Source organism: Spermophilus citellus (genome assembly GCF_964194105.1).
Source record: "Spermophilus citellus genome assembly, chromosome: 9".
NCBI classification, from domain to species: Eukaryota; Metazoa; Chordata; class Mammalia; order Rodentia; family Sciuridae; genus Spermophilus; species Spermophilus citellus.
This window is the reverse complement of record NC_138191.1, coordinates 102619314-102646732: the sequence shown is the minus strand read 5'-3', so window position 1 is coordinate 102646732 and position 27419 is coordinate 102619314. Positions and strand designations below refer to the sequence as shown.

Here is a 27419-nt window from a genome sequence, read left to right as displayed (position 1 = left end):
TATGAGAGAGGCCATGAATTTCTAGGTGACACAGTCTGGCTTCAAAGTGCATGCTCTAAACCTATGACCCCTTCCTCTCCTTTCTCCTTCCCCACACTCTCCATCTAGCAAGAGTGCCAAGCCTCTAGCTGAGATCCATAACTGCTCCTCCAAAGAGCAGCCCAGGGACACAGGCTGGGATATCCCTCTCCATTCCTCTTGACTCTCCCTATTCCAGAGCAGGAAAACTATGGAGGAGTCAGGAGGGGATGCTGCTCTGGCCGACTGGGTGCTTTGGGCTGAATTAGGAATGGCGCCTCTGGCCAAGGATCACAGCCCATAGCAGATGTGCCAGCAGCCAGATGTATCTGTGGTGGGTGGCAGGGCTCCTTTGAAGCACCATCCTTGGAAATTCTGAAACACTTCCAGAGGCTGTGTGGCAGGCCAGGGGATGCTTGCCTGGGAGAGCAGCTGGGCTGGGCATGTGCTCTCTCTACTTTCTAAGATTTAAAGGCCCTAGATGGACCATGGCTGCTATACTAGGACCAGTCTCAAGCTCTGAGGGGCTTCAGTTCCTAAGCCCACTCACTGAGTGGAAGACCCAGCTGGAAAGGAGGTGGGTATGGGTCTTAGTCTGAGGACTCTGGGCACAATGAGGGGACCTGTGCAGGGGACATTTCCACGGGCTCTCACCTACTCCAGGAAGCCTTCTCTGAAGTAGTTTGCCTCCTTCGGTGCCAGGTGCTGAAGCCTTTGCTAGCAAGCATGTAACTGCTGGGTGCTGGGGCTAGAAGAGGTTGATACCTCACTTTGTCTAAGCACCTTACTGTGCAGGTGGTAGGGGGAAGTCACACACAAGGTCTCATAAAGCAAGACATTTGCAGGACACCTGGCTGTTTCCCTTTTCTGCTTTCATGGCCTTGACTTTCTTTCCCTTTTTACTGATTCTCTTCCTAACCACCTCTCTGCCTCCTCTCCATAAAAAACCTCCTGCTTAACGCTGAGCCACTTCCTCAGCCTCCGCCTGCATGTTTAGTCAACAGGACCTGGGACTCTTCCTCTTAGGTCTTTTTTATTTGTCAATACCTTTCTTTGTCTCACCTTCCAAAGGGCAAATATGATGTTGCTGGACCCCGTAGCTTCCCAACATGGGGCAGAAGACTCAATTCTAGAGTTTTGCAATGGGGTGATGCAGGGGCAGGGCACTTCTGCTTCTAAACCTCGGGGTTGGTGCAGTCATTCATTCAACAAGTAGGGGGTGAACACCTTCTCAGTATGCAGGGAGTGGGCAGTGGGCAGCCTGGACTTAGCTAAGACAAATATGCTTGGCATAAGTAAAGCTGTGGGAGGGAAACCTTGGGACTTGGAGGGAGCCCAGTAGAAGAGGGGAAGGACATTCTTAGCAGAACAGAAGGTCTAAGAACCAGCTAAGTGGTTTTCTTAGGGCAGTTGGTCATCAGCAAGAATCACTGCGAGGACTAGCAGCATTTCACTCCAGTTCTCAGACTCTTGGACGTCCCATCTGCACTTGGTGTGCCTATTTGGCAAATGGAATGAGAAATACCATCTTGTCTCCCTCCAGGAGAAACTGAGGATGTGGAGTCATATGAATTGATGGATATGGGTGCTCTTCAAACAGGATGGTGCCCATTCTCCAGAGAGCAATTGTTGTTGCCATTAATAAAAATATGTTGGGAGCTTATATCTCTCTTTGCTCTCAACTTGGGGTCTTCATGGCTCATCTGCTCATACTCCAGCCCCAGAAGCATGATTGAATGGTTCTGATTATGGTCTGCTGCACTTCAGCAGTGTAGGAAAAAGACAGGAATTTGGTGGCTGAAATGTGATGGATATGTGGACACTCAGAGATGGTAGCTCTGTCTATAATGTTCACAGACCTGCTTTAGAACCCTTCCAATCCTGCTTTCTGTTTGGACTTTTGCTTCCTGTGTGGCAGGTGGTAACAGCCCTACCAGGAGGGATCTCCAGGTCCTGGAAGGCTCTTAGCCCTACACTTCTCCCAAAGACTCCAAGAGTAGTTGAAGCAAATCGTACTAGAATGTGAGAGTGCTATGCTGCTAGAATGTTAGTATATTAGAACCAGCCAATCTTAGAAGAATATTGGGGAGGAAGGATTTTGGAATGTCAGAAGTTAGCATTCTATTCACACCATAGTGTGCTAGGGATATAGACTGTGTGACAACCACTGGCTGTCAGAGCCAGTGAATGGGAAATGAATGGTTCTTCGAGGGTACCTGGCTCACCTCTGAATCTGGTTCATGTTTCAACCCAGTTCTCCCAGTTCCTACATGAAAAAAAAAATGGCTGGAGGACTCATAGGTAATGACTAATTACCTTGAGAAAACCCTTTTCCTTGTAATTAGTACTAAAATTGCCCAGGACTGAGACATCTTCCACACACCCACCACCACCATGAGGCCTGGGGCCCAGGAGATACCATGTGACTGAATGGAATGAATGGGCGTCTGTCTGCATGATTTGGTCCAGCGTGTCTTTCTAGAACGGCTACTAGGTGTTGACAACTCTGGGGTGAGTGGGCCCTGTCCTGGAGTAGTTTACATGTAATGCGGTGGTCACTGAGGAGGCGGTGCTAGGGTAAAATCAGGAGCAAGAACTGGGAGACAGCATCTGCCTTCGCATTCTAGCTGTTCAGTGTTGCCAGAGAAAATATTAAAACTTGCTATTTGTCAGTGTCATGGGTCCTTGTACCTAGCAGATAAAGTAGGCATGTTTCAGGCATGTGCTGGCATTACAGTCCACAGCACACATCACAGATCAAGCAGGACTTTTCTCTGTTGGACTCTGATGTGATTTGATCTCCCTGTACAGCATCACACTCCAGGTAGCTACAACCAATCAATCACAGTTGGCCCAAGTGTTAAATCTATTAACTTCCTGTCCTGGTTAGGTCTTATAGCCAATCTCTCTTGCATTTATACCAAATATTCTCCTCTTTTCAAATTAAGAACCTTCCCACCTTCCTCCTCTTTCCCTGCAGACAACTGTACCTTCCACTTAGAGAATGGAGATCTGATTAGAAGTCATCAGTAGAGGACTCACTCACCTTTGCACCACCAAGCTACCTGCCTGTGGACCCTCTCCGTCCCTTTCTCAGGTTTCCTCCTCTACCTGATCTCTGATCCCTCCTTTCCTGGCTCTGGAACCTCTTTTTCTCTGTTTGTGCAGCCTTAGCCATTCTTTGGCATTCTTCCATTGTGTCTTGAGCATGCTCAGTGCTTTCCCATCTTCAACAACAGGTGGGTGAATTGGGGGAAACACAGTTACCAGTTTTTATAAATACTTTCTCCCATTTTTATTTTGCTCAGGAAGGACCTTGAGACCCCTTTCTTCTATCATCACAATTTTTTAAAGTAATGGATGTTTTAATTTCAAATAATGTAAACGAGATAATTTCAGCACACCAGATAAATCTGCAAATTGAAGAAATTTAGCTAATAAAGAGTTTACCATCATACTCCTTTTCTTTAGTTACTTGCCAATTAGAAAAAAAAATCTAAGAATCCACTTCTGCAAGTGAATGGACTAGGAGATCTCAGAGGCTGTTGTGCATGAGCCTGGTAGTTAAGAATGGGCCTCCTCTCCCCATGGGCTGGCATACATCACTCATGGCAGTGTTCACATGGTGTGTTCCAGAACACCTGGGCTTACCACACTGGCCACAGTCAACGCCCAGTGAGGCAGGGTTTCCATCTGGGCCTCCAAATATCACCCGGGCATGGGTCTTTCACCCAGGACATGACAAATAGCAGGTGGCCAGGTGTTTTTCTCTTGCATGTCTGGACTCTACTGTCTGTGAACCTACTGCATAACCCCTGGGAGAGGTCAAGTTGTGCCACATTGCTGAAACATCTCAGACACCAGCACACACCTACATCTGTGAGATGTGTCAGCTAAACAAACACCCTTTTGCAGGCTACTACCAACAGTTCTGAACACATCCAGCAGGGGTATGATGTGCAGGAAAGAGCTAAGACTGGGATCTGAAGGCCAGGGCACAAGTTGAAGATTTATCTGTGGGCCTGGAGAAAGCCACTCATCTGCACTTTAGTTTTCATGTGCAAAATGAGGAAACTGTAATTAAACCCATCTCATGGAAGAACCTGGCATGGTGGCTGGCACTTACGAGGTGTTTTTATTAAAATAATTCCTCTACCAGAACAGAATGAATGTATCTAGCTAATCTAATGAGGCAAGTGTATTATCCCCATTTTATAGACGAGAGATTGAGGCTCTTGGAGGTGGAATGGCTTTCCTAGGGTCTCCTAGCTGACAGTGGTAGAGCCAGGCTTCCCATCCAGGCCTCCTGACAAGATCTCAGCCTTTGAAGCCTCTGGAGAGCAGCACAGAGGAGGACCAGACTGCCTGCAGGAGTAAGCATCCCTGCCCATCCTGCTGGGCTTACAGGGCAGGGTTATGGAGCTGGGTGGGGAAGGCTCTTCATAAGTGCTGGAGGGTCCAGGCAGTTAGAGGCTCAATCTCTCACCTTCTTTTCCTGGGCTGGATTCCAAAGGTGACCTACCATGTTATGGCAGGACCTCAGCCTAGAAGGGCAGGACCTTGGCAGGGCCTGGTCCCACACATGGTGAGGCTATTTCCTAAGATATTCTCTGGAAACACCCATGGAGTCTGGCTCAGAGAGTCTCTGGAGTGAGCAGACAATATGCCTGGGGTGGCTAAGTGTCTCTCTGGTGGTGTGGGCCCTCCTCATTCCCGCAGCCTTGGGGTTCTTCTGCTTTCCTTGAGGATCCAGAAAGGATTGGCAACAGGAGGCCAGCTGAGCCTCAAGGTCCCCCTTCTCAGTCTGGGATGCCCCACAATGGGCCCACAGAGGCTCCAGACAGGCGCTGTACTGAGGGAGTGTGCCACTGGGGTCCTGGGCATAAATCCTTCAGCCTGTCCTCTGGTGTGGGACTTGGGAGTGACGTGCCCACGGGAACCTAAAGAGCAGAGTGGGCTCTTGTCACCAGTTTTATGTGAACACATTCTGGGCCAGTACTCTGTCTGCTACAGGCCCACTCTGTTGGCTGGCTGCCCTGCTCACTGTTCAGAGTTCTGGATCACAGCTTCCTGACTGGTGTCCTGACTGGCTCTGTCCCCAGCTCATGCCCCTGCCCTTGTGGCCTTCAGTTTTCCCATGGCTAGTTGAGGCTGGAAGGCTGCAGAATTCCTGGGTTGAGAGATTTGCTGTGCAGAGTTGGCCATTTGTTCTAGGCATAGCTGAGTAAGAAAGTGGCGGCCACCAGCAGGCTGTGTGTGGCTCCAGACATTTTTTTTTTACAAGGAGGGTCCAGGAGAGCAGGTGGGGCTGCTTTACCCCACTTTACTGCTGGCTTAGCCTAAGAAGCTCACCAGACCAGGGGAGACCAGGATGGGAGCTCTGGTCAATGTTCATTCTTTCATTCACCATCAAAGACACAGAGACGATTAAGTGGTGCCTACCCTTCCAGAGCCCAAGGTGAGGGTGAGAGACAGACGCAGCCCCATCCACCGGTTATAATGTGGGGAACAGTCTAGAGGCAGGAGAAGGCAAGGAAGTGGGAGAAGCTGAGAAGGCTTGGACTGGGCTAGCAGTAGGGGGACAGAGTGGATGAGTTTGGGGTCTTTCTGGTGGTCTGTCTGCAGATCTAACCAGTGCCTGACAGATTTCTGGAGATGGGAGAGTGGAGCTGGGCACAACACTTGTGTGCTGGCCTGGTATTGAGTGGACATTGTGCCTCCATGGATCTGGAGTTTCAGGAGAGGTCAGCATCTAGGGCTGCCCACACTGCTGTGCTATTCCTCTTTAGACACAGTTTCCTCTGCTACAGAAGAGAGCTTCAGAGCACCCAGGTGCTGGGTGACTCTGGTCCTGGGTCAGGCAGGTGGGAACCATGTATTCAAGTGGGGCAGCTGGCTGTCACTGGCCTGTCTCAGACTTGTTCTCTGGGGCTCCTCCCGGGGCTAAGGGGGAGGCGGGAGGTGAATGACACACACTGGTTGCCCATTGGAGTCTCTGAGGCTGTTCCAGTGCAGGATGCACTTCCCAGAGGACCACAGGGTGGTGGGGGTTGGGTGGGCCTCTGGGTGGTGCAGGAGGGGGAGAGGGTGCTTGAGGACTACTTCTTTGCATGGGTCTTCCAAGTTGTCCTGACTCAAACTAGGCCTTTGACAGGTGTCCTGCAGCAGGAGAATGGCCCTGCCCTCTCCATGAGATCAGTCAATGTTCTGCTACTGCAGGCTCCTCCAGATCCTCTGTGGGACCCCTACTTTCCCTGACACCTGTGTCTGAACAGCTCCCAGAATCCTAGATGGCCCAGGCCAGTCCTGGATCTTCCTGTTCAGATGAATAAACTAAGGCTGGGAGAAGGGACTAGTCTTGCTGAAGGCCATAGTGGGCCATGGAAGGGCTCCAACATGAGCCCAGATCTCTTTTTGTCTAGCTGCTATGGGACTGTCTCTGAGGGCCTGTGCCAGTGCCCGAGCCCCTTCTTTGTCCTTGAACTGTGCTAGGGGATGCAGAGGAGGAAAGAGCAGCCCAGACAGATGTACCCTTGGTTCTTGCCCTTGAAGTATTTGGGGTTGAACGGGTGGTGGAGGGGCAGACTTCAAACACTGGACATACCCTATCACAAAGTCAGGGCATCCATAGGTTCCTCTGTGGGTTAGACTGAGTGCTGGACCTGGAGGGCAGTGTGTCTGAGGATGGGCCAGGGAAAGGGAGGGTAGGGGGCAGCAATGATGAGCCTGGCAGCAGGCATGGTGAATATGCTTGTAAACATCGCCTTTAATTCTCAAGAAACAGGAAGTGAATTCTGTCAACCCAAATTGCAGGTAATTCTAGCAAGAAAAAAATGTTGCTATAAGCTATTGAGCAAAGTTACTGAAGACATATCATATCCTGGTCCCAAGATAAACATTGCTGTCACCAGCAAAGACATCCACAGGAAAAAGAAAGAAAAGTGAAGGAGAAGAGGGACACTCAGCAAGCCCTGCACCTGAACATCTGCATGAACTTCTGCATGAAGAGGCTGATCCCCCAATAGAGAGCATCAAGTTCATGGATCCATATTGTGATTATATGTGTTATAGTGATGGTGGTCATTTTGGCTGCCATTTTGAGTTCTTATTATGTGACAGGTTATTTAAATGCTGTCACTAATTCTTACAACCACTCTAAAGGCAGACATTGAAATTCATCAAATATTTATGGTTATCACTCCTATTTATGGAAGAGGGAATTGAGACTTTGAGAAGGTAATAGCTAAGGTGACTCAGGTAGAGTGGGACCTAGAGCCAGGATTGTCGATTGCCAGAGCCCAGCACCTCCCCTGGGGCCACATGGCCCTCACAGGCTCGGCTCTGGCTCTGTTGGGTGGGCCTGAGATTGGGATGGACAGTGGAAGCTCTCAGTATGGCCCCTGGGGCAGGAAAGAGCCTGGGAAATTAACCTTGACTTGGCAGGGTCACTTCCCTAGCCCACAAGGACTGTTATGGAAGGACCCTTGTCCATAGCAGAGGGACAGTTTAGGTCCCAGCTCTGTTGCTTTCCTGCCCCACTCTGGGCCTTGACTTTTCCCTTCTTGAAGTAGAGGTCAGGGTTCCAAACCTGCTCCGAAGGCAAAGAAGCAGATCTTGTCTTCATTCTCTTGCAGAAGCGCCATGACCCTCTTCCCCATGCGTTCATTCCTCTTGTAGATGAGCTCCTGGCGGAAGTAGCTGTCAATCTCCTGGGCTGTCACTTGCTCATGCGGTGGGAGGGTAGTGTTGATAAAATTGGGTAGCTGCAAAAGCAAGACAGAGGCTGCCTTCCATTCTTGACAGAGCAAGGTGCATATCAGATACACACGTGGCACAGGCAGGGCTGGGCAACTTACCTTTACGAGGCTGGACAGTGGGCTACATGCTTCATGCATGCCTGTCATCAATTCCAATACCCTCTGAAATAAGTATTGTTTACAGATGAAGCAAACAAGAGCAGAGAATATCCTGAGTTATGTGCAAAGTCACTCAGCTGGTGAAGTGACAGAGCTATCCTGAGAATCCTGGCTACTGCAATGGTACGTGTGCCATCCTGCCTCCTGATCTGCCCTGGTGAACCTCAGCTCCTCGACATATGAGTATGCTGGGACCATACTCATCTCTCCCTTTAATGCTGAGCACTGCCACATGCAATGAATTCTGTTCAGCAAGAGGGTGTGGGGGTCAATCCATCTGCCTGGTGTGGCAGGAAGACCACAAGGTATGGAATTAGGTTGACATGAGCTTTCTCAACCCTGTCTGACACTGTATGGTGCTGGGCAAGTTACTTAACATTTTTGATCCCCAGTTTTTCTCATTTATAGGACAGGACTGATGTTTTCATGGGGATTAAATGGGATGCTGCCTTGAACTGCATTTGGCTCACCCCACTCTACAGAGAAGAGAGGGGGTAGCATCACCTTCAGTTCTTCCAATGTCTAAGCCACCATCTACCCACCCCTGGCTCCCCAACTTCTCAGGACATAACACAAACTCTTTGGTCGGTCTCTCTCTCTCTCTCTCTCTCTCTCTCTCTCTCCCTTATTTTTATGTGGTGCTGAGGATTAAACTCAGTGTCTCATACACACTAGGCAAGTGCTCTACCACTGAGCCACAACTGCAGCATTGCCCCCCGTCCCTCTTACACTTTTGGTCCCTTCTTGAAAATTTCAACCCCAGGACCACAGCTTCTCCCATTCGACACTTGTTCCACAACCTGTCTTGGAATTGCCAAGGTTTCTCAGCCCTGGGCCCTTCATCATCCTGCCCTCCACAGCCAGTCACGGGGACTGGCAACCACACTGCCAATGTGCTCTTAAACTATGCAGAGAGCTGTCTGAGTTCAAAAACAGAATCTTTGTCATTCTGGGTTCTTGGTACCCGGACAAAGTGCCCTCTGAGAGGTCCTAAAACTTGAACATACGTTGATGTTGACCCTTCCTGACTTTAGTTGCTTCTCCTGTGTTCTTTGATGCCCAGGGTTTCATCTTTCCAGTGTGGATTGCAGGCCTAGCCAGCCAGCACCATCTCCTTGAATGTATGCAGGGGGCCAAGGAAGAAATGGAGGCAGTGAGTCACAGCACAGCCTCTCCTTCCTCACAACCCATCAGTGTCACTGCCATCTCCAGACTTTTGCTTGCAGAATCCCTTTCACCTGGTCTTTCATTTCCCCAACTTCCACTTCTCTCCCTGCTTGCAGAATGTGAGATCACATTGTACCAACACATAAACATTTGCTCAATCAGTGTGAGTGGGTGAGTGGACACCTTGGGTTGGAGTCCCTCTTTTGCAGCTTACTAGCTGGGTGGCCTTACTCTAACTGGAAGGTATCTTGGCCTCTGGGAGAATCAGTTTCCAAACTAGAAATAAGGTGGGGAGCAGGGGATACATTATTGTAGGGATTACATGTTTTGGAAAGTGCTTAACACAGTGCATGGCACAAAGGAAGTCTCCACGAACGTCATCTATTACACACCTAGCTTGGGGGCTGGTGCTGGCTTCATCACCTCTTGTGTGAGGACACAGGCAGCCTGTGAAGGGAGGCCTTGGGCTGCACGTAGAGATGGAGAGGACAAGTCGAGGGTCATCAGAACCATGAGATCCATGAAGGCAGCACTGTACTTCCCTTCCCTCTTCCAAGGGTCTCTGGGACCCGTGATCATGTGACCCCTCCTCCTAGGTTCCTGACCATAACTGTATACTGGTACAAAATGCAATTCCACTTATTCCTTAGGGAGTTTAAAAAAAATTAACAAGATCAAGAGCAAAAAAATTAAATTTCAAAGCCATGAAGACATCAGGGGGACATTCAGGTTCCCCAGGCTGTCCAGCTGCTGGCTGACATTCTCTGCATTTTCATGCTGATGGGCCTTGACTCTGTGCCAAGGATGGGGCCTGGGTCTGGGCCAGGGCTGAAATGGGAGCAAATTAATGATGTCATTAGACTAGTCAGGGGCCTTAAATCTCCCATGACAAGTTTAAGTGCAGGATGCATGATAGCATTTCAAAGAGGACATGTAAAGTCCCCAGGGTCCAGAGCTTAGTCTGGGATAGGGGGCGGGCAGGGCTGGTGGGGCTGTGAGAGATGGCTCAGGCTGGTCAGATCTGATGGTCAAGTGCTCAGGTCTGCTGATGACATTGATTTCAACAAACCCTTTCCCTTTATCCTTCCATCTGGCAGGACCTTCTGCGACCCTCCACAGGTCCAGCCCTGTGTCAGGGAAGGGGCTCTAGAGCACCCTTAGACTGGGTCTGCTGCCCTAGTTGGGGCTCACAGCCTAGTAGTGGAGTCGCACATGCCCACAAGAGTGCTGTGTGATGTATGCTTGAAGAGGCCCGAAAGGAGCTCACAGGAAGCAGCAGATGGTGGGGCCACATGTCTTGGTTTGGCCAGGACAGTGCAGGTTTGTGGTTGGAGATGTTCCACACCTGTCAATCATTTTGACACTGAACTGTAATTCATTCTCAAAGGGGTCTGCATTTGGATAAGACACATATGTAACTGCCCTACACCTCAGGTAGGCTGGGGGCACAGGCAAGTCTTCCTGGGGGAGGACCTCGGGATGGCCCAGTCCGTGCTGGGGCAGTGACAGTGCCAGTGACTTGGGGGCTGCAGAAGCCGAGGCATGGTCAATTCTGAAGGCGAGGACAGTGCAGTAGGGAAGCAGGAACCAAGTGGGAGGTGCATCCAGTCCCTTTCCTTAGCACTGTCTACTTGGGCCCTGTCTTGGCCTGGCCTCCAGAGGCCGCTTATCCTCCCGGGCACTACAGCCTGAGGCATCTTTCTGATCACATCACCCTTGGGCTCAGACTCTCCAGGCTCTCACCATTAGCAGGAGTTTTTGCCCCTGCATGATCTGCCCTCTGCTCTGTAAAATCATGCCTTCAGGTGGGCCCACATCCCCATGCCCCACCAATCAGCCTGCTCTGCCTGCCAGCCCCCCCCCCCTCGATTCTCCCCTGTGAACTCCACTCTCAAGCCTCATTTCCATTCACCCTCTCCATGAAGCCTTCTGTGGCTGCAGGCAGAGTGATTAGCCCTACATCCTGTATATCCTCAGCCTCCACAGACTGCAGATGCATCTCCACCACAGCCAGATCACGTAAGCCCTGGGTTCAGCCTTGCTACCCTGACACAAGACTTTCTGTTTCTGGGGCAGAGTTGCCTAGTCCTCCTCAAGGGTAGGTTCTGCCTGAGCATTCTGGTGTGCATCCTGGGTGGCTATGGTACTATCGGTGGACCAGTCCACTCACTCTCTGTCCCACTTCAGTATGGGCACTGCTGGAGGACCCCTGAGGCAGTTCTATACTACCAGAGACAAATCAGTGCTTCTGAACACAGACCAAAGAAAATGTGAGCTCACCATCCCCTGAGGTCATCCTGCACCTTCCTCTTTCAGTTTGGTCAGCCATAGCCTGGCCAGGACCTTGTCCTTCATACCCTTTTGCAGGTTGGCCACATCACAGCCAGGCCAGCCTCTCTGCCCAGAGCTCCCCCCACCTCTCTCCCAGAGGGTGATTCAGGTCAAGGCCTTGCCATAATGCTGAACTAATGAGATTTCTACCAGCCTTGTGGTGTCCGGGTTCTCTCCTTCACTTCTCTTCCACCTAGTCAGAGCCCTCAGAATCTCAAGCATCCTACAGCAGGGTCTGTGGTTCCTTCTTTTTTACCTTTTAAGCTGCTCCAAGCACATAATATGCCTACATTTGCTTGTATGATGGTTGCTTTCTGGCACATACTCTGTGCCAGGCTCTGAGGGGTCCTCTTGGCAGCAGGAACTAAGAGATGAACAGCATTATCTGTGCCCTCAGGGAGCCTGTGTCTGGAGGGTACCCAGCAGGCACAGACAGAACACCACAGCTTGGCCCTGGCACGTCTCTGGCCTGAACTCTAACTCCACCTTCTACTCTCTGTCTCTGGTTGGTTCACATGAACTTTTTCTGCTGGAACATTCCTTCTTCTCTCTGTGGCCAACTCAGGTTCGGTGGCTTCTCACCTTGCAAGAATCTCTCCTGCTTTTCCCAGCCCTGACTAGATTAGCTGTTTCTGTGATGGACTCCAGCCACACTGCTCCCCACAGAACAATGGCTTCTTGAATCTCCCCAGCAAGGGGGTAAGCTCTATAGAGGCTATTTTCTCTGGCTCCCCACCATGTTCCTTTGCATGCATAGTACCTGGCATTTACAAAGGATTTCATTCATTCATTCATTCAGCAAATAGTTACTGAGTCCTGCTGTGGGCCAGGAACTGCTCTAGCCAGTTGGGATATATAAAATATAAAACAGACCCAACTTCTGCCCTCATAGAGCTTGTGTTCTCAGGGAAAGGACCACATAATAGTCACTAATGAGCACATCAAGCATATATTGCATTGGAGGATCTTCGAGGCCAGGGAAAAAGTGGAGCATAATAAAGGATGTAAAAGCGTGGGAGTGGGGGATAAGGTTGCACTTGGTGGATGGTTCCATCCTCACTAAGCTGATGACGACTCCGTAAGTATTGAAGGTGGAGAGGAGCGGGCCACGGGGATGTCTGGGAAGAGCACTCCAGGCAGAGGGACTGAGGTGGGTTCATGGGACAGCAAGGGGCTTGCAAGGCTGGAGTGTGTGTAAAGGAGACAGCCAGAGTGGGAGGGACTGGGAGCAGGGCTGAGTGTGTGGTGCACAGGCCATTGCGGAGACTCTGAGGAAAATGGAAGGCCCAGATGGTGGGTGTCCTGAGCAGGGAAGTGGCCTCTTCTGCCTAATTCTACTGCATCTTGGATGAATGGATATCTGAGTCCCATGACAGAGGAAGCACAGGGGGACCACAGAGGCACCTGGGGGAATATCTTACTTCATCCAGGGAATCAGAAAAGGTTTCTCAGAGGAGGTGACAGTTGACCATGGCCAAGGTGGAGGAATTCAGAGGGGTGGAGGGCCCCTGACCAAAGGCACAGAGGTACAAAAGGACAGGCTCCCTTAGGAGAAGAGCTATAGGCCTCCAGAACAAGCAAGGTGATTGGGTGGGGAGCTGAGTTGACAAGACTAGCAGAGGACAGATTCTGGAGGGCTTTGAATGCTGGGAAAAGTGTCTAGGAATTGACCCTGAGAGCAATGAGGAAGATGGTGGAATCTGGGCAGGGACAAACCCATGCTCAGCCCTCTCGGAACCCTATTCACTATGGCCTAATGGTAATCTTTCCTCTAGAACTTAAACGGAGGCAGAATGTCCTGGGCTGGAGTGGAGTTCAAGTTCATTGTTAACCATGGGCTTTCTCTTCCCTGGGCCTTGGTCTCCCCAGATGTTGAACTGAATCTCTCTGAGGACTCCATGGTGTTATAGGATAAGCTTCAAGGTCCTAGGCCCCACAGCCACACAGACCTGGCACAAATCACTGCTCTTGATAAATTGATAATTCAACAACTATAGGCTGTGTGACCTTGAGCAGGGCTTTTCCGTTTTCTGAGCCTCAGTTTCCCCATCTGTCAAGGGGATGACAGCCCCCGCATATCAAGGTTGGAGAGGAGATGGCCTATGCCTGGTACACAATGGGTGTCTAATAAATGCCAGATGGGTTTCTATGGGCCTGACTCGAGGTCTTTTGAGCTGAAGACATAGGGACCCTGTAGCTAGGACAGAGGAAGCAGCCTCACCTGGGACGTGTCGTGGTTGAAGATGACGGCATTGAGGTCCCCGCAGTTGTAGTGTTTGATGAGGTCCTCTGTGGTGTAGGGCACCTGCAGGCTCCCAGCCCGCACGCTCTCGTGCTGTAGCAGGGTCTGGTTCAGGGCAAACAGCACCTGGCCGAGGAAAGAGAGGGGCATCAGGGCTGAGCTGAGGACTGGCAGCCTCTAGTATGGTCCTCCTCTCTCTGGATTTCAGGGCAACGTGCCTGAAACAGGTGTGTGCACCTAGCACCAGGGCTCTCGGGAGATATTTCCATACCTCCTGCTTCCCGCCCGCTGCTCTGAGCATGGTCAGCCTGCTCATCTCTAGCTCTCTGCTCACACCCATCCCCTCCTGCTCTGGGTTGCAATATCTTATTTAATGACAGGGCAAGATGAAGACTGTGCTTGCCTGGGTTTGGAATTTTAGGTGAGTTTATCTCTGAATTCCTTTTGTGTTCCTGTCCTTAGAAGTGTTCTAGCATATTTTGTAATTAAGAGCACATCCAAACAAAGCAAAACAAAAATGTGTGTTAAGATGTCAAAGCCCAACAGGATGACCACCTTCTCTGGAAGCATCCCTCATCCAGGGGAGGCCCCAGGAACTCGGTCCTCAAAATCTGGTCCACACTCAAAACAGCAGGCCTGTTCACAAGAGCTGCTATCCTCTGGGCCAACATGCCTGTTGCTGGGGCCACAGTTATACCAACCAGACCTGCCAGTTATCAGTGTCTCTTGGAATGATATGCAAAAATCAGATACCCAGGCCAGGCCCCCTGGAATCAGAATCTTTGTGTTTTGGACAGTGTCCCTGGGCATTTCCTGAGTAGTCCCACTGCCTGTGGCATCTGTGGATCAGGGCTTTCATGGAACATGAATACTGGGGTACAAAGGTCCTTGATAGATTGTCTAGTTTGGTGCCATCATTTTAGGCAGGGACACTAAGACCCAGGGAGGGGAGGGCTCTTCCTCACATGGCTGGAGCTGGAGCCAGCATCACTGGACTACGTATCCCACACTCCTTTGATCAATGGGTGAGAGAAGCCTGATTATTATTGGGTTATTTAGGAAAGATGAAGAGAAAAACTCATTGCAATCCCCAAGCAAATATCAAGAGGTGATCTCAGATCTCCTGTCCCCACTGCTCTCCAAGCCTCAGGCTGTGTGTTCCGTCCCCAGGGCCAGCTCATTCTGTTCTGCACAATGCTTTAGATGACAAGACCCCGGCTCTTGGCCCACACCCATTCAGACCCCAGCATCGCTCACTGGGTCTATTGTAATAGCCTCTTCTAGCACTTCCCTCCCCTCCCAGTCCATCCCATGGTTTTTCTTATTTGTTTTGTTTGTTTTCTTTCTTTCTTTCTTTCTTTCTTTCTTTTTAATTTTAATTTTATTTTTGTTAAAAGCTAAATTCTGATGGCCTCCTTCCTTCTCTTTTTTTGCTCAAAGCTTTCCTGCCCTCGGGTTCAAGGGCTAGCTCTTCAGTAGTTTCCAAGGTAGTAATCTGGACCTTTGGCTCCCATGGTCTCTGTGAGTGGTAAACTGAAGGATTAATGGCCCCAGATCTTGACCCCTCCCTATGTCCATGCCCTTCCCCATGGAACTTTGTAGCCCCCTCCCTTTCTGACTCTGGACTCCTTCGGCCAATGCACGCCAGTAACCGCTACAAATGAAGGTACCAAAGCAAAGCACTAGAGTGCTTCTGCTGCTGCTACTGCTCCTGTCCCTCTGCCATCACCCTGAGAGCAGCCCAGGCCAGTACGATGAGGGATGAGAGACACATAGGACAGAGTGGTCCAGCCAGGCCACCCTAGATTAGCCAAATCCCAGACAGGAGAGCCCAGCAAGATCAGCAGAGCACACCCTCAACTGACCCAGCCACATGAGCAGGGAATGCCATTGTTTCCAAGCATAACTGTGGTGATGATGTTTGATATGCCATGCTTCCTTCCCCCCTTGGTGTGGACATCAGATTGCTGTTATGTATAACTGCCAGATCCTCTCAGTAGGCCACAAACTTCTTGAAGATAGCGATTGCATCTCATTCATCTTTGAATCTCAATGCTCAGCACTGTGCCTGGTAAAGGAAGGATGTCACCCCTTTTTTCTTTAGTATCTTGACACTTATTGTGGTAGTGCAAGGATGCCAGCTAAGGCCTTAAGAACAACCTGGAGGCCTCTAGCACTCTACCACACGCTGCAAGTTCTCACCAAGACACCTAATCTGAGCAAGAAAAGCTCCTGAAATAGGTACCTGTGGCCTGGCCAAAGTGCTGACACAGGCAGCAGGGCCAGGCCTGTGCTCATGAGATCACCTTTGCCGGTCCCCTCCCAGTTTTGCTAATGGCTGGGCAGGAGAGCTGAACGGTGTGAGAGGCAGCAGCCCAGGCTGCTCCCCCTAATGAGCTGGCTGGAGATGAGGTCAGACTCCCCTACTTCCAGGCCCTCTTCAGGTCCCTAGGCTCGGGCCGCCACCACTGAAATCTGATCTGCAGCCATCTGGTACAGGGTGTCGATGGCAGCATGGTGGCTGGGGATAGATTACAGGAGGCAGTGGCCTTGTTACTGTGGACATTGCTAAGGCAACAGGCACTTCCTCCCACCGGTCACATGCCTTGGATGAAAGTGTCCGTGTCGGGTTGATCTGCTCCCCTCCTCTGAGGGCCTGGGACACACAGACTTCCTGTGACCACACCCAGCGGCTGCACACACCTGCCCGCTGCTGCTCAGAACAGCCCAGCCAAGGCGCCACCTGACCTGCGGTGAGGTCATCGGCCTAGGTGCCAGAAGACCCGGCTGGAGGGGAAATGGCTCCCTTGGCCCCTGCTTGCCTCACGGAGTCCCTTCTGTAATCATGTATGTGGCCCTCATGCAGCTGGGAGGTGTTCTAGTGGATTAAGTGTATTACAATCTGCAGGGTGTTAAGAACAGCCCTGGCATGGCGTAAGTGCTGAATATGTGTTTGTTAAATAAAACTTAGAAGAAAATAGTTCAACTCAAGTCTTCCCAGCTTGGAGCTGGGAGGGTCCCAAGAGGTCATCTGGTCCAGAGGGTTTTCAAACCTTTTTTAGCCATGGAATCCTTTTTTTGTTGTTTTCTAAAGGAAACTTCCTTGGAACTCCAAATGTAGAGTAGATAAAAATGGAAACTTTGCTGGCTGATGTAAGAGAGGCAGAGCAGAGCCTGAAGTCCTGCCAGCTCAATGCCCCCACGAAGCAGAGATTCCCCCAGGTACCTGGGAGTCAAATTTGAGAATCACTGATCTCATCCTATGCCCTCATTATTTGAAAGGGGAGAGGAGACAGCGTCCTTGAAGAGGTAGGATGGGGCTTGCTCAAGGTCACAAGTGAGCTGGGGCCCAGTGGGCTCAACCCTGTGCACTCTGACTCCTAACCCAGGACTCTTTGTAGTGCCCTGGACCATGTGGCTGAGGCAGGAGTTCCAGACGCCCACAGTTTCTGTCCAGCAATACTCATTTCTTTCTGAATCCTTATGAAATAACCAGGAATATTTGTCATTGCTGGGTTAGAAATGGAAAGGCCAAGGCCGGGCCATTTAAGATGTGTCCCTATGGTATCATAGTTGGAGGGTGGGGGAGCTTTGTCATCCCCAACTCTGCCACCTTGGTGGGATTTGGTGCCTCTCACAGATTCCTGTCCACAGACTCTTGCAGTGGCACATGTCCCACTGAATTATCCCTTTTCCTGCCTGTCTGTTGACTCTGAATCTCCAGGTCACCCATGGCAAACACTGAGGGGACACTAGAAGAATGCTGCTCCTGGAGCATTGCTCCTCCCAATCTGCCTTTATGATTTATGAAGAAATCTTCATCCATTCATTACTAGGATTCCCTAGGTTTATTGGGCACTTACTACAAGTCAGGAACTTCCTAAGCTAACTAATTATTTAATCTTTATAGGAACTCAGAGGTAAGAATTTAAAAATAAAAATAAAAAGAACTGCAGCAAAGAGATATTAAGCACTTTGCCAAGGAGACAGATTTGGAGAGAGGTGAGGCGGGTGTTCAGGTCAGCCTGGAACCTGTCCTCTTAGTTAACCACTGCCCACTGGGGCCTCTCTCTGCTGATTTGGGGTGGCGGGTGGTGGTGCAGGAAGCCATCAGGAATGGTGTCCCTGTTGACAGATGGGAAATGAAAGAAGCAGATGGGAGTGACAGGTCCAAGGCCACACAGTTGGTAGAGGAAAACTGGGGTTTCAAATTACACTTCTCTGTTTCCACACCAGGCTCCCACAACCAGGACTTCAAAGCACTATGTCTTCCTCCATGAGCACTCTTGGTGCTTCTAACAGAGAGAAGCTGCACCCATTCATTCCTTCAACAAACATTGGCTTTCAGCTCCTTCCATTTGGAATCTGAGTTTGGGGGACAAAGTGGGCTTGGTCTCTGACCACATGGAGCTCTTTTTGAGAGCAGACAGGCCCCTGGCAATCATGGTAAGGGTGATACAGGTACAGGCTTTAGGATGAAGTGCCGGCCTAACTTCTGCCCGCTTCCCAGTCACCCTGAATTCCTCAGCCTGGCGCTGCTCAGATTCGCAGGCTTCCATGCTTTCTGCTCTTGGCCACCTTAGAATAACAAACCTTCTTCACCCAGAGCCTCGGTGGCCCACTTGAGGATAATGTTTATGATAAGGTTTTGACATGGAATAACAAACACTGGGCCAGAGCTGCCTCACTCCCCCTGGAAGGTTGTGCGGAGGCCCAGCCATCAAGAGCCCTGGCCTCCAAGAGCCCCTGTGCATCCCCACAGCCCCCTCCCTTGCCAGGGCTCGCTGGGCTTAAGGTGGCCCACGGCATTTGCTGTGTAGGCCTGGAATTTAAATACGTCTTCAAGTGCCGGCCTCGGAAAGAGTGCGGCAGGCGCCAGGAGGGTGGGGACAGGTTTATTCTTCCAGAGTCGTCCTGTAAACAATCCTGGGTGATCTGGAATGGTGGGCCCAAGGCCTATGCTGACTTGGTGGCCCAGCAATGTCATCTGAGAAGAAAGTGGCAGGACTTCCTTTGTTAGGAAGGAGGTTTGGACCCTGGGCCCCAGGAAAAACCTGGCTCTCAGTCTAGGGGTCTAAGGAGGGCTGAGAGCACTGCTACCCCATGCTGGAGCACCGGAGGGTCCCAGAACAAGCCCCCAGCCCCTCAGCCACACTCACTAAGCAGCTCTCCTGAGCCAAGCAGATTTTGGTGCCTGGGAGTTAGCCAGCGACAAAGTTGACAGAAAGGCCTGCTCTCCCAGAGCTTCCCTGCTGGACACAGGGCTGGTGAACAGAATAAGAAGCATTACCAGTAACATCTTAAAATACAGCCTGTTAGAGACACAGAAATGACTACCCTGAGCAGGGGGTCAAGGTGGCCTCCTAGATCTCATGCCTCTGGGTCCATAGACCAGGAGGAGAGTGATAGAGCTGGCTGGGGTGTGGATCCTGAACCCCAAGGAACACAAGTCCTCTCCTCCATGTGGAGCAAGGGAGAGTGTCTTGTAATACAGGTGAGCTTCAGGCCGTCAGCACCACTATGCCCTGCAATTAGAGTCAATACCCCAGTCCTGGCCCAGACCTTCCAGGAAGGGAGGTACAGAACTATGACCTGCCAAGGTTCTTGTTGTGGGCAAAAGGGGTAGGGAGTGTATAAGTAGTTGAAGACGAAGGTGGCTGTGAACATTAGCTACGGCCATGGGTGATCAGGTCCAGAAACGGGGACTGTAACTGTCATGAGGATCCCTCCTTAATTTGTTATGAATATATTTGTGTACGTGTATGAGTGTAAGCACAGTGTAGACCTGAACATACCTGGACAGCAAGGCCTACTACACACCTAGGTGAATGGTAAAGCCTATTACACCCAGACTACAAAGCTGTATAGCATTACTGTAATGAATACTGTAGGCAATTGCAACACAATGTAAGTATTTGTTATCTGAGCTTAGGAAAGGTATGGTGAAAATGGGAAATTTGGTTTCATTATAATCTTTTTGTTTTTTTCCTTATACTGAGAATTGAACCCAGGGCTTCATACCTGTCAGGCATCCATTACAATCTTATGAGGCCATGCTCATATTTGCAGTCCACAGTTGACCAGAAGGTCATCATGTGTGTATGTGTGTGCATGCCTCTCTCAAGTATCTTTGCTTTCTTCCCTTCCCTCTTATCCCCTTATCGTGAACATACATATTGAATTTATACCACAGTGTTTCCGTAATGTTAACTTTACATCATAGTATTGTCAGAGTATTTAATTTATGGGATATCAAGGAGAAGAATAAACCTGTGCCAGTATTTTGTACCCTCTTCTGGGGAGGGGTTGTGCATTTTTGGTCGTACACATACAAAACAGCCACGTCCTGTGGGGCAGAAGTGCAAACTTATTATTTGAGATTAGGTATGGTTCAAGGAGACCTGGATGGGTACCAAGTTCACGAGGGGGCAGATGTGATGGTTCCTTTTATGTTTCAACTTGGCTGAGTCATGGTCCCAGATTTTCTTCAAACAATTTTCTGGATGTTTCCAGGCAAGTATTTTTTAGATGAGACTGACATATAAATCCGTAGACTTTGAGGAGAGCAGATTATTCTCCATAATGTAGGTGGGACTCAGCCAATCACTTGATGGTCTTAGAAGAAAAAGTATGCCCTCCTTCAAAGAAGCGGGGATTCTGCCAGCAGACTGCCTTGGGACTTGAACGGCAGCACCGACTCTTCCCTGAATTTCCCTGAACCTCCTGGCTGATGCTGTAGGTTTTGGAATCGCCATTCTCCATAACATATGAGCCACCCTTGAAATAAATCCCTCCGTCTCCACACAGGCAGTGTTATACACCACATGGGATGTTCTGGTCAACTGTGGACTGAAAATATGAGCAGGGCCTCATGAGATTGCAATGGATGCCTAGCAGGTATGAAGCCCTGGGTTCAATTCTCAGTATAAGGAAAAAAAAAGATTATAATGAAATCCCAAATCCCATTTTCACCATACCTTTCCTATGCTCAGATAACAAATACTTACATTGTATTGCAATTGCCCACAGGATTCACTACAATAGTGATGTATAGCTTCGTAGCCTGGGCGTAATAGGCTTTACCATTCACCTAGGTGTGTTGTAGGCCATGCCGTCCAGCTCTGTGCAGGTCTACACTGTGCTGGAGGCACACTGATGAAATCCCTTACTTCTCAGAACATGTTCTTTAAGTGATACATGATGATGGTACATACAGCCACACACAGGGGTATGTGCATACGCACATCCCACTGGTTTCATTTCTTAGGAGAATTAATATAGAAGGTGTTACTGAAATAAAATCAAGCAGGAAAGGGGGCAGGGACTGGTGAGAGAAGGGGGACCAGCAGGTATAAAGATTTTGGGCTAATGTGAGGAGAAGCAGAGGCTACAGTGGCTGGAGCTGAGTACACAGGTCGAGTGATGGGGATGAGGTTAGAAGTGACCACCAGACTACACAGGCCACATTGAGAAACCATCTCTCACCATAATCCTAGATAAGGACTGTTATCCCTATCCAACAAGCCAGGAAATGGAGGCCTTTGAGGGTGGTGAAACCACTTGCTAAAGGTCTCACCCTGAAGAATTAGAACTGGGAATCAAAGCCAGGGGCAGCTGGCAGGTCCTGGGCTCCCTCTGCTCTCTCTGAGTCCAACCTGCCAAGCCTCCCCACACTACCACTGGTGGGAAGGACAGGCAGGGACAGACATGTAGGGACCCATCTGTGAGGCCCAGATCCTGAATGGTCAGACAGGAAGTGGGACAGGGTGTTAGAGCCTGTGGTACTGTCTGAGCTGACACACGAGGAGGGCAAAGAGGGCACCCTTGCCAAGCCCCACTTGGTGTGTGGCCTCGCTGTTGTTTTTACTCTGTGCCCAGATCCAGGACTTTCTATATGGTCCCCTCTGCCTGGAACCCTCCCTCTCCCCACCAGCCTGCACTCCCCTTGGATTAGAGGTCTTCCCTGAGCCCTGGTCTGGGATCCCAAGTGCCTGACCCTTGCCAGGTTACTGTACCCCCATCTTGGTACTGTTTCTTGCTGCCTTGAGTGCTCCAAGGTCAGGCACATCATCAGCCTTGGTCTTGACCATTCCCTCGGAGAGGACACAGTGCCAGACACGAACAAAGGAATAAAGTGATGCTGGAGAGATACTTGTAGGACCAGTGCATAAGTAAACAAATGACTGAAAATCTGGGTGAGTCACCCACCCCAGGACCCTCCCAGACCCTCCCAGACCCTCACCTGAGCAGTTCCCCACCAGGACTGAGTGTGTCTCATGGCACAGAGCTGAGCAGAGCTCAGCCCTGAACTCTGGGCCAGACTAATCTGTCAGCACCCTGGGTAGGGGGTAGAGGGCAGTTCCGCCTCACAGGAAGCCTTCTCTGGCTTGGGGGACATTTACTGGGGCTGTGGCTACAATTTATTTATTTATTCTCTGTGCCCCATTGACAGCACCAAAGCAATGCCGACTGCTCCCGGCTTCCTGCTCCGAGTCCCGAGACTTCCAGGCTTCCGGCATAGACTCCTATCTCTGTACACTAGGCTACTGAGCAGCAGGCATCCAAATAAACACAAAGTTTCCTGGAGCCAGGGCCTGCCTCTAGGTGGGACGGGGACCAGACATCTAGCCCACATCTGACTCTTCACTATGAAGTCCTGGGTAAGTCATTTCCCTACCTGGGGCCTTGGCTCACTCACTTTTAAAGGACCCATTTACACATTCATTGAGTAAATATTTATTGAGAACTTAGCTATCAGGTGCTGTTTCGAGTCCTAGAGCTACAGCAGAAAAGAAAACACATCAAGATCCCTGGGGCTGGGGATGTGGCTCAAGCAGTAACTCGCTTGCCTGGCAATAGCAGGGCGCTGGGTTCGATCCTCAGCACCACATAAAAAAATAAAATAAAGACTTTGTGTGTGTGTACACCGAAAACTAAAAAATAAATATTAAAAAATTCTCTCTCTCCTCTCTCTCTCTCTCTCTCTCTCTTAAAAAAAAAAAAAAAAAAAAAGATCCCTGCCCTTAGGGAGCCTTCATCCCATTAGAGAGAACTGACAATCAGCACAACAACCAAACTAGTAGGTTAGAGAAGGATGGTTGCTAAGGAGGAAATGAGGCTGGGGAGAGAGTAGGGGTGGGACAGGTGCGTGTGTGTGTGTGTGTGTGTGTGTGTGTGTGTGTGTGTGTTGGGAGTTGACATTTTACACTAGATGACCAGGTAAGGCCTCCATGAGGAAAGGCCTGTGGAGACCTGAGAGAAGAGCAGCTGGGCAGAGGGAACAGTGGTTCAAAGGCCCTGAAGCAGAACAGGCCTGATGGGTCTGAAGATTAGGAAATGCAAGGGGCGAATGGAGGGCAACGAGGGATGGGAATATTCACAAAGGTGCAGGCAGAGCAGCAGCAGTAGCAGCAGCAGCAGCAGCAGCAGCAGCAGCAGCAGTAGCAGGAAGCTCTGCTGCTCCTAAACCTTTAGGGAAAGAGGAGAGAGTAGGGACCCGAGAGCAGCCAGAACCAAGGCTGCTATGAGGCCAAGGCCTGGCTTGCAGTGCTCACGCACTCACCCAGGAGGGGAGCAGGGCGTGGGTGGGCACAAGACATATCCCAACTTTCTTTCCCTCCTGCCCACTGGTCTGCCAGTGCCTTCCACTGAACTCTGGATAAGGGGGAGCCCAGGTGATGCTGGCTCAGCCCAGGGCAGGAGGGCAGGGGGGAGGGGGTGGCTCCACAGAGGCAAGCACCGATGTTCCAGCACAAGGCCTGGCAGTTATGGTGAAGCGGGTGGTGGGGGTGGGTGTGTAGGACCCCAGGGCTTCCCCTGTCAGATGGGAAGTGACGGGAGTGCAAGCTGAGGCGTGCTGGAATCCAGGGGGGCAGGGGCGAAGCTGGGAGACTGTCTCCCTCCCCCCAACATTCCCAGCTACCAGCTACCACCCAAAGAGCCACTGCTTTAGCTTTCAGCACAGACACCCTCTGCGCCGTGGATTCCACCAGGGGACATAGCGGAGCTGGCCACATCCTCCTCCAGCCTGTGGTGGGGCTGGGAGGCCCGGTGCTTTCCTGGGCGGCATTGGGAGGACTGACTCACGGAGCTTTCTTTCCTTTTCTCTGGATGCCTGGTTGCTCCACCCAGAGACCACCCTTAAAGCTTCCAGTGTTCCTCTCTGTCCTTCAAGTCTTGCCAGGAAATGCTCATAAATCCAGAGCCACCCACATGATGAGAGTAGCATTCTGCTGGGCAGAGAGGCTGATGGCTGGGGCTGTCCTGGAGGCCAGGGGTCTCCAGGAAAGGAGTGCACTATTGGAGGGAGAAGGGCTCCCTAGGTTTTCAACTTTCAGCACAGATAGGCCCAAGGGAGACCCGAGACCCAGATGAGCTTGGGGACCTTCTCTGGGACAAGGTCCTTTTGAGAAATGAGATGTGGGAGAGCCTCTCAGCTCTGGAAGTCCTGCCCATCTTAGGGCTTAAATGCCTATGGTTCTCGGCACTTTGTACATGGAGACTTGATAATTATTTTTAGGGCGGCCTGTGAGGTGGGTATTATTTGCCCCATTTTCCAGGAATGGAGTCCAAGGCTCAGGGAAGTAAGCGACATCCCACACTTCCCCATGGTTGGGCTTCTTGCCCAGAGCCATGGCTCTGCCCACCTAACCCATCATGCTCTCCTTGCTTCTGTTCCTGCTGTTATCCAGTAACCACCCCTGACCTCTTAAACTGAATACACTCTGCACACAGGGAAAAGGGCACAACATGTATTGGAAAGTCCCAGAAAGGCATCTAGACCAACCTATTCTCAGTTATAAAGCTTGGAGCACATTCAAGGAGGAGAGGAAAAGAAACAGGTAATTATAATGCTAAGCGATAAGCTAGCAATAGAAGCAAAACAGGGTTTGGAGGCCTCTGGTGGGTAAATGGGGGTCCTGATCCAGCCTAGGCATTGTTGAAAAAATAGAGGCTTCAAGCTAAACTGAGGCAGATTAATGAGGTGCAGAGGGGTGTTCATGGATGAGGGGTGCAGAAGTGCATGGTGTGTTTAAGGATGTGTCTTAGGTCAGGCCTGGAGGGGATCATAGTGAAGGGTCTTCAGCCCCATAGGTCTCGACCTACCCAGCACACACAGCCCTTCTCTACCTGCTCTTCAGATAGTGCATAAATCACCCATGGGAGCTGAAATAGATGGGGAACCAGAGATGAGCTGATTGAGACCTAGGAAGAGATTGAGGTCTACATGGGAGGCCATCTGTCAGTAGTGGCCACGACATCATCATCATTATTGTTATTAAACTGCTGCTTCCATTGGCTTGAAACATGCTATTTTTATTTTTCCTGCATTGCTGACACAGCTGCCTAGACTTCAAAAGGCAAGTCTCCATTTTCATGTGCAAAATCAGTATGAAATTCCTAGAGGGCCTGCCTAATTCCTCTGGTCTGACCACACAGCAATTACCAATTTGCAGAGGGGAGGAGGGGGTGTGGGAGGAGGGTCCTCTGCTATGCCTTGGTCCTGGGCAGAGGCCAGGCAAGATCTGATTGGAGTGAGTACCTTCGGATGGCCGAGGGTGAGAGGAGGTGACTTTGTGAGCACTAAATATTGCTGAGACGAATGGTAATATACCTCTGCATTTGTTTGCTAAGCCACCATTACCAAGTACTCCAGGGACAAAGGACAGCAGAAAGGGCAGGGCTCTGACCCAGCTCCAAACCTGATACCTGCTATATATAAGCTGTATGATGTTCTTGCTCTGGCTTTTTCAGTGATGTGCTGAGGGAATGGGAGAAGGGCCTGGCTCCTCCTGGACCTCAGCTTACTCATCTTTAAAGTGGGGAGAATAGTATTTGTCCTGCCTGCTGGAGATTAACATTCTGCAAACCTCATAAAGCATTTATCATCCCTCCTTGGGATGACCACACACACACACACACCAAACAGACACACACATACCACACCCCCGCCCCACACATATATACATATACACACTTCTGTTTCCTAAGTGTTCTGTGGTTTCTGGAAGGCTCTGCTGCACATGTTCCAAAGAGGGGCCAGAGTTCAGCATGTGTAGACTGGATCTGTAGTCAATCCTCAGTTTTCAGGCCCTGTGCTGGCTGCTGGGGACAGGCACCAAATCAGTATCTTTTCTATCCTTAAGGACTCAGGTCAGGTGTGGGGCAGAGCAAGGGAGGGGGTCCTCAGGGAAGACTTGCTGCAAGATGGTGCAGCTCTTTGTTAAAGGCTAGGACCAAGGGGAAGGACAAGGTGCTATTGGAGCTCAGAAGAATTAAGAGGGACCACAAATAGGACTTCCAAGGGAGGTAACTCCAGGAATGCCTTGTGGGAGCATAAATTTGCCACGCAGAAGATAAAAGGAATTGCAGGAAGGAGGGGAGACTGGCAAGTTCATGGGCATGGCAATGATTCCCCCTGACTGGAGTGCAGCACATGGGCTGGAACTGGTGCAGGGGCAGTGGCAGATCCAGGGCTCAGATTTTATCTGCTGGACAATGGGAAGCCACTGAAGTTATTACACAGGGAATGACCAGCTGGGCTTTTGACTTCAAAGCTGCCCTCTGGCTGCTGCGTGGAAAAGGATTAAAAGGGCCAGGAGAGGTGAGGAAGCCCTGCCCTGGCCAGCCTCGGGGGATGTACTGAGCAACTTAGGGGCAGGATGGATCCAAATCTTTCCTGGCTTGGATGTTTTCCACGTCCCAACTCGGGGAACTGAGGCTCTCCCACTGCCCATCACTGCCCCTTGTTCCTTCCCCAGTGTTCGAGGAAGAGTCTCACTTTCTCCTCCTCCTCTTCAGAAATCCTTGGGCCCCCTCAGGGGAGCAGTTGAACAAAGAAGGAGAACCAGAGTGGCAGGAAGGAGAGAAGGCTCATGGCATAGTCAGAGCCCCATGTGCTGCCAGACCGGGGAGCAGACACACTTACTAGGGTGCATCAAAGGAGACAGCTGCGTGGAACTTGGTCTTACAGAAAAAACTAGAGTGCAGTTCCAACTTCTATTTTTTGCCTGTTTGAAGCCACAGGAGACACTTCCTGGCAGATGGGAGCATTGGAGACTGGCACTACCAAGAAACTCTCAGAGGAAGGCAGGTCCTCAGATCCTACATGGGGTTCCTCACGGTGCAGAGAGGACATTGAGTCTGAGAGAGGGCAGGAAGGTGTCCAAGGCCACACAGCAAGCCAGCAGATGCAGACTAAGGCAGCAGTGAGGTATCTGTCTGCTCCACTTGGTCAGCTAGTGTCTCCTGTGCCTCGGCCTCCTCCTTCCCCCTACCACAGAAAGGGGAAATGTTTTTAGACCCAAGGCAAAAGAATGTGAAACTGAAATCTGAGCCTTAGTCCTGGGAAAAGAACACAGAGGAGTCGACACATTTTGGATGAAGGAAGATCTGCTTACACTGCAGATGGGAATCCTCGGTGCTATCCAAGGCCGCCTTGCTGCGCAGGTCCGCCCTGAGAGGGCAGGATGAGTGCAAGGCCAAGGACCCCTGAAGCTGCTGGTTAAAGGATCCAATCTGCTTCCAGGACCTCCATGGTTAGGGGGGAGGGCTGCCCCAGCCTCTTGGCTTCCTGCCGCAGATCTTCTCGTGAGGTCTTGGGTGCATGTTGGCCTTCCACTGCCCTGTCTGAGCCTGCCACTGAGACCTGGCATCCTTGCTGGCCCCAACCTGTCCATAGCATCCCCCTTGCTCCACCTGGAACTCCCCGTTCCCCAGCTCCAGCCTGAGTGTGTCTTCCCTTT

The 27419-nt window shown here is 50.7% G+C and overlaps 1 protein-coding gene across 3 annotated transcripts in view; it reads right to left on the bottom strand.

Moving 5' to 3' along the window:
* TRABD2B (TraB domain containing 2B) overlaps window positions 1–27419 on the bottom strand; it is a 219395-nt gene that overhangs the window by 24294 nt on the left and 167682 nt on the right. For all 3 annotated transcript variants that reach the window (XM_081306179.1, XM_081306178.1, XM_081306177.1), the window contains exons 3-4: window positions 13654–13800; window positions 7607–7781 (exon numbers count right to left, since the gene is read on the bottom strand). In XM_081306179.1, coding sequence (XP_081162305.1) covers window positions 7607–7781; window positions 13654–13800 — 322 coding nt within the window. The remainder of the gene's footprint in view (window positions 1–7606; window positions 7782–13653; window positions 13801–27419) is intronic.